The sequence below is a fragment of the Lemur catta genome, chromosome 7, assembly GCF_020740605.2.
Source record: "Lemur catta isolate mLemCat1 chromosome 7, mLemCat1.pri, whole genome shotgun sequence".
NCBI lineage: Eukaryota > Metazoa > Chordata > Mammalia > Primates > Lemuridae > Lemur > Lemur catta.
The window spans coordinates 96,800,853-96,807,821 of record NC_059134.1 but is presented as its reverse complement, the minus strand read 5'-3'; the positions used below and the strand labels follow the sequence as shown (position 1 = coordinate 96,807,821).

At 54.8% G+C, this 6,969-nt stretch overlaps 1 protein-coding gene across 1 annotated transcript; it reads left to right on the top strand.

Moving 5' to 3' along the window:
• Nucleotides 1-1,001: 1,001 nt before the first annotated feature.
• On the top strand, nt 1,002-5,892 carry YPEL4 (yippee like 4). The gene is made up of 5 exons (XM_045558093.1): nt 1,002-1,254; nt 3,679-4,003; nt 4,173-4,216; nt 4,552-4,660; nt 4,889-5,892. Exons 2-5 carry the CDS (start codon nt 3,863-3,865, stop codon nt 4,976-4,978), a joined length of 384 nt encoding a protein of 127 aa, XP_045414049.1. The 5' UTR covers nt 1,002-1,254; nt 3,679-3,862; the 3' UTR covers nt 4,979-5,892.
• Nucleotides 5,893-6,969: the final 1,077 nt, after the last annotated feature.

Below are 6,969 nucleotides of genomic sequence, written 5' to 3'. Positions count from 1 at the left end.
ATCCTCCCTAGGTTTAGGGGTAAGAAATTGAGAATGTTGTTTTGAAATAACACCAACTACTGTTTACTAAATGCTTATCCTGTGCCAGGCACTTTTTAGGTATTTAAATGTTATCTCACTTTACTGCACATCTCCATGAGGTAAATATTATTAGCACCATTTAGCAGAAGAGGAAAACTGAGGCACAAAGCACAGGTCATGAGTTTGTGTAGTGGTTCCTGGTGGGTAACTGGCAGAGCTAAAATTCCAACTCAGTTTCTTTGAGACCAAAGCCAGACACTTGGTTCATGTCTGAAGATGTGACTCAGCTGTTGTTTTGTGAACATCTATACGCAAGGGTCTAGACTAGGCGCTGCAGTCCCGGGATGTAGAGAGGAATTTCCCAGAGGACCTGCCTCAAAAAGTTTACAGCCCAGTCGAGAACCTTATGCAATGTCAGATGTCTTCATCCGTGAAGCACAAGTAATTTGGAGGTAGTCGATAAGAGGTTCCTGCTTGTGAGATGTCACATTTGGTCTATGACTCCTTTGGGGGTATTAAACTGAAGGCTTTGAGGCTTGGAAGTCCCCAGTACAAGTTTGGGGGCACAGTTTGCCATCCATGACAATTAATATATCCTACTTTTCCTGCTTCAGAGCTACTGTCCAAGCTGAAATGGGAAAATGTGTCATCGTGAATGTGTGTGTGTGCTGCCTGACCCTGCATCTACCTCTCATTTCACCAGCCTTGCCATCTCCTTTCCTCCAGCCCTGCCCAGCCCTGTCCTTCCCCCAGGTTCTTTCTGTCTCCTTGGGCACACTGCCTTCCTCCTTCACAACCTGCCTCTCCTCTCGCCCACCACCACCACCACCACCACCACCACTATCACATCCCCTGCATCACTCCCCCAACCCGGTCCCTGGATGCCTGCCCCCTCCCTTCCTCTCGACCCGCCTCCCGTGTGTCTCCCAGCCCTGCTCTGACGTGGGAGGCGAGGGGGGGTGGGGGGATGGATGACTCACAGTGTTATGATGCAGTTCCACAACACACAGCCACATTCACCCACAGACCGAGGTACAGAACGAGACAACCTCTGGCCCCTCAGCAGCTGGCCAGCTTTGCAGCCCCATTCTTGAACCCCCAACTACCCTCCCCCACCCCCATCCCTTTCCCAATTGAAGGAGCGGAAAGAGAAGAGAGAAGAGTGAGCAGAGAGATTGAGAGAGAGAGAGAGAGAGAGAAATATAGACGGAGATCTCTGGAGCAGACCTCAAGGTGAGGGGGCAGCCCTTCTCCAAATGAATTTTTTTTCCCTTTGCAAATTTCCTCCTCCTGCTGCGTGTTGCTTTCTCCCCTTTGCAAAAGCATTATTCATCCACCCTTTGTCCTCCCTTCCCCCTCCCCGCTGCCTCCGCTCCTCTCTCTCGGCTCCTCCATCTCTCTCCAAGCTCTGACGATTCCCGCACTTATTTCTCGGCAACTTTGGCTGCAGCATCAGGCATCACTGTTTATTGTCTTGCTGCTGGTGCAGACCCCCAAAGCCCGCCCTGGCTGTGCTGCTAATTATTTGGACCATACCATACCGAGAATGCCAGCCTAGGGGGCTGAAATCGCCGAGCAGCTGAGAAAATCCATTGTGAGCAGGTGTCCCCTTCCTTTTTCCCCCCTGCTGAGAGGCACGGGATTCGCACCTGGTTCCTTGAGCCTCTGCTGTCAGCTGTCAGTTCCCCCCACCAGCCCTCCCTCTCCCCCACCTCCCACGGTCCAGCCCTGTCTCACTTCAGGGGAACATCCTTTTCCTAGCACTCGGCTTGCCTATGTTTTTTTCCCCAGTCATTTGCCCAACTTGCTTCTCCCTGTGATCTGACACAGGGGAGGAAATGACCCCTACTCCCCTTTCTGGACTCTCTGGCCTTCCATGCAGCCTCTCCTTGGCTTGATGGGGAAGCAGGGGAGAGGGAGGGAGGCGTGACGGATGGAGCTAGAGAAGGAGCCCCAAGAGCAGGGACCCGAGCCACCCCCGTTCCCCAAGATGTTTCAAGGTGGTGCATGTCAGAGGGGAACTCACAGGCAAAGTTGAAGGCAGACCTGTGAAGTGGACACTGAACAGTGGTCTCCTAGCGAGGAGGGCCCCTTTGCTGTGGCCAGAGACCAATGTCACCCTGAACTCAGCCCAAGGTGTCTTCCTGAGGCCCAGCAAGGGGGTGATGACCTGAAACTGAAGATGGGCTCTATCAGGGGTTTGTGGCAAGATTGCCTGGTGACCCTGGGGAAGAACGGAACAGCTGGGGTGCTTGCCACTGCAGAGGACAGGACGAGGAGAGCCTGTTTGCCCTGGCTAATGGGAGCCAAAGCTGTCTCTTCTCTGCTTCATGGTCTAGCACTGCCAGAGCGCCCGGCTGGCATCTCTGAACCAGACTTGGACTAAACCACTCATAACGGGCCGGAAGGCCCCAGGAAGGAGAGGGCAGCAGCGCACCTGCCTATCAGAGCCACCAGAGGACACCTCCCTCCCTATCTTCTGCCTCCAGCACCCTCAGCCACTCTGAGGCTGGAACGTGAGCAGACACCAGCATCTTCCTCAAGATTCCTAATCAGAACCCAGCGATTATTTCATCTTCAGTCACCCACAGAGTCACTGCTGTTTGCCCCTGCCCCTGGGTAAAGGCAGAAAGAAACATTTTCTGCCTCGTGCCCCAAAGTGCAGCTTTTAAAAACAAGAGCGTGCCCCTTCCGCCGCCCACTGTGGGTGTTGCCCTCACACTCTGCCACACGGCCCTGCCCAGCCGAGTCTGGCTTTCCTGACGCGTTGCCCACTTCCCACTGGCTCCAGCTGTCAGATGTGCCCGAAGGAAAGATATTTTCTCGCCTCCGGCAGGGTGCCTCAGGCTTTAATTGAAGGCTAGCTAAGGCAATGGTTAGTAAAGAATAGTAGAGAGAGAGATCAAGGGGCCCAGAGGCCGGGAAGACAGCCAGGTGCTTTTTGGGGGCCTGAATAAGCAGGACCAACGTGCAGGATTGGGAACGGCCGGCCATGTGCGTTCGAGGTCTTTGGGATCTAAGGGCACATCCACAAAGTTCTAGTGAAGAGTCCCGGAGTGCAGGACCCTGACCGCGCCAGAAGGCTGAAACAGGGTGTGTGCACCTGCCTGCCTGCTCCCCCTCCTTCAGCTGGCCCCTCCCTCCCCTACAAAAAGTATAAAGGACCAATTGCATTGCAAATGAAGGGAAAAGAGAAACCTCCAGGCACCCCCAACTTCTAAAAAGGCCCTGAGCCTCACAGAGAAACCTCCAGGCATCCCCAACTTTCAAAAAGGCCCTGAGCCCCAGAGACAGGATGCCTACTAATACCTGTGTATGCAGAGCCTCACAAAAGAACTGAAAACCAAGGAGAGGGCACTTGCAGATGACGTTGCTCCCATGGCAGTGTTTGTGCCCGAGGGCTGCTCTCTGTGGAAAATGGTGGAGGCTGCTACCGCCCCAGGAGGGAAAGACACCAATTCCCTGGCCATGGCGCCTGAAGCCTGGGACTGCTGCCAGGCTTGCCAGAGCAGAATGGGGATCCCGGGGATGGGGAGAAAGTTCAACTGGCTACCGAGGGGGGTCAACGGTGATGGGATGAGCCCCATCCCCTCCACTCCCTCAGGAGAGGTTCTCATGAGGTCACAGCTTCCCTAATGCAACTTCTCCTCTTCCCAGGTGACTTCCATTTCTATCTTGCTCTCGTCTGGGGGGGCCCTGGCCGGGCAGCCCCCCCACATTTCTCCTGCCCTGAAACACGGCTCTAGCCAACCTGCTCCGCTGCTTCACCTGCGACCGTCTGTGTGGGGGCTGCACGGCACCAGCCCCTCCGGCCCACCAGGGCATCGTCCTCCAGCCCGTCATGCCCAGCTGTGACCCTGGCCCAGGCCCTGCCTGCCTCCCCACCAAGACTTTCCGCAGCTACCTGCCCCGCTGCCACCGCACGTACAGCTGTGTCCACTGCCGGGCGCACCTGGCCAAACACGATGAGCTTATCTCCAAGGTACGCTACCATGAGACCACCGTTCCCCTGCTGTCTCCAGCCAGGTTAGCCCGAACATCGCCCAGGGTGAGGCACAAAGCCCTTCCTCTGTCCCCTAGGCCCCTGTGGGGATTTAGGCCGTGGGGCTGAGGGCAACCTGGTGGTCATTGTCTGTCCTGTGTTTCCACAGTCCTTCCAAGGGAGCCATGGCCGAGCCTACCTGTTTAACTCCGTGTGAGTCTACCTCTATCCTTGCGCGTGTGCGTGTGCGTGTGTGTGAATGACTTTCCTCTGTGGAGAAAGGGGGTGAGCCGTCAGGTGAGGTCCTATCTTCAGCTTTTGCCTCCCCTTTTCAAAGGGGTTTAGCAAATCAGCCTGTCGTTCTCTGGTGGGGAGTCTGGGCAGAGCTGAAATCGGAATTGGAAAAAGAAGGCCCAGGCACTGGTGGGGTGGACTGCTGAAGGCAGGGGCTTCCAGCTCTCTCCAGATGGACGTTCCTTCGGGGTGTCTGGGGGCTGGACTGACAGTGACCCCACTGGGTGCTGGGTCCTTCCTGTTTCCTGAGACAGGGTCAACGTGGGCTGTGGGCCAGCTGAACAGCGCCTCCTGCTCACGGGGCTCCACTCGGTAGCTGACATTTTCTGTGAGAGCTGTAAAACCACACTGGGCTGGAAATATGTAAGTACCTGGGGAAGAGGGTCACCCTTTAAGGTGGACAGTCCCCATGGCTCTCCAAGCCCCAGAGACCACATGTCAGGTCTTTGCCTGGTCCTCAAGGGAAGAAGGAGCTAGTAAATGGGTTGGACTAGGTGGGGGACCCTTGGGGTAGGGGTCACACAGGCAGTGGGTAGTGGGACCTGGAGGGGAACTTCGGTGCCGTATATCCACTGCTTCCTCCTCCACCAGGAACAAGCATTTGAGACGAGCCAGAAGTACAAGGAAGGGAAGTACATCATTGAAATGTCACACATGGTGAAGGACAACGGCTGGGACTGAAGGGTCAGGCAGGCTGTGCCCTTCCTCCGCATGCCCCACCCTCCCAACACCTGCCCCTGGCCCAGCCAAGCAGTCCATACCAGCATGAGTACTGCCCTACCCCTGGGGGAAGCCCAGCTCCAACCAGCCCCTCCCCTGCCCCCACCACGTCACTACCAGGCCCCTTTTGGAACAGGGGTCTGGAGGCATCCCAGGGGGGTTAAGGCTCAGGAGTGGGCAGCAGTCAGGGAGAGACAGAACAGGGAAAAAGGGGTGGCTGTGGCTCCTTCTATCCCGAAGGCCCAGAAAACTGAGGCAGTGGCAGGGCGGACACTCAGGCAGAGAGGACCGCGGGAGGAACCCATTTTTGCCCCTTCCTTTCGAATGATCAGAGGACAAGCTTTGGTTCATGGGGCTGGTAGATCATAGGCCACAGAATGGCAGATGAGAACACGCTTGGGTTGGAGTGAAATTTTGGCCTCAGACACCGGGAGAGATCAGAGTCTCTGAGGTTGAACAGTTTCCCACCCCCATTTGTAGGAGAGAGGACTCGGGGGTGGAAGGAAAAACTCAAATCCCAGGCCCTGGGAAATAATGAAAGAATCACAGGAGTTTCCATTTCACTCCACTAGTTAGTTTATCTTGGCACTAGAGAAGCACTTTCGAGTATCTGACCTTTGCCCCTGGGTGGGGCGGGGAAAGCTGCCCCCGGACCAGCCCCGACCCGCAGCGGGCTGTTGCCGGAGCGGGCAGTCTGCAGTCCTGACGGGCACCCCCCAGGCCTCAGCCGCTGCGCCCCGGCCCCAGCACCCTGGCGCGAGGTGGAAAGTCAGGGCCACAGGGCCAGGCTTCCCCGTGGCTGCCACCAGCGAATGAAACTTTTGTATGATACATAAAGTGTTTGGGTCTATTTTTAATAAAAAGGGGAAAAGCAACTGTGAGGCACTCCGCCTTTGGGTTTCTCTCCTCGTGCACGTACTGTCCCGGTCACACGTACACACGCCGGGGCGGGTCCTTTCCTGCCACTAGGGGGCAGCCGCTGCTTTGTCTGTGGCAGGACTGCCGCTTGAGTTTTTACCAGGAGATGAAGCATTCAGGTGAGGTTTCACGTAGGAAGAGAGAGGTTTTGTGAGCTGTGTTCCAGCTAGAGCATCCAAAACAGCTCATGTCTGCGGGAGCCCCTGACAGTAAGTCCATTTCTGCCCGGATCTAGGATTGGGCAACTGGAAGAGGCTCATCTCAGAAAACAAGGGTTTTCTTGGGTCTCATGGCTCTTCTGCCTGGTTTTGTCATGTTTTGGTTAGCTCACGGTCACGCTTAAGGTTAAAAGGAAAATCGATCAGCCAAGGTACTTCCCTGGCAGTTGAGAGGAAGTGAAATAAAATAGCTCAAGACTGTAGCACCAATAACACTATGCGACCCAAGTTGCATTTTTTGGCTGTGATGTAAAATCCCTATTGTTTTTGGGTGCCTGACACAGGGGAGACCACATACATGACTTTTTGGTAAGCTATACTGTTATTTCCCAATTCATTCATTGATATTGCAAATATTTATAGAGCACCTATTACCTACTAAGCATCATGTTAGGCACTGGGGATTCATGGTGAACAAGGCAGCCATGGCCCAGCTTCATGGAACATTAGGTCTAGGGGGAGGACATGCAATAACCAGGCAATCCCAGTAGAAGGTGAGGGGGCTCTGAGCAGGGATGTAGAGGAAGCTCAGGAGCTCACAGGAGAAGAACTTAGCCTAGATTTGAGGAGTAAGGAAGGCTTTACAGAAGTGATGACCATGATGGCTCTTGAAAGATGAAAAGTTGGGTAGGCAAAGGGCAAGAGTGCAGGGAGTATTTCAGGCAGAGTGTGTGTCAGGTGACTCAAGCTCAGTTAATTTAAGGAAATAAGTTTCCTATGGCTGGAGTTGGGTGACAGGTAAGAGATGAAATGAAAGACAGGCAGGGGCCATAACCTATTTAGAGAATCTAGATTTCATCCCAACCACATCAGGAA

What these genes read in the sequence shown, in the direction of transcription:
- YPEL4 (XM_045558093.1), top strand. Translation starts at nt 3,863, where the DNA reads ATGCCCAGCTGTGACCCTGGCCCAGGCCCTGCCTGCCTCCCCACCAAG. An exon ending in ACGATGAGCTTATCTCCAAG is followed by an intron (nt 4,004 to 4,172) that starts GTACGCTACCAT and finishes GTGTTTCCACAG; the next exon opens with TCCTTCCAAGGGAGCCATGG. An exon ending in CCACACTGGGCTGGAAATAT is followed by an intron (nt 4,661 to 4,888) that starts GTAAGTACCTGG and finishes CTCCTCCACCAG; the next exon opens with GAACAAGCATTTGAGACGAG.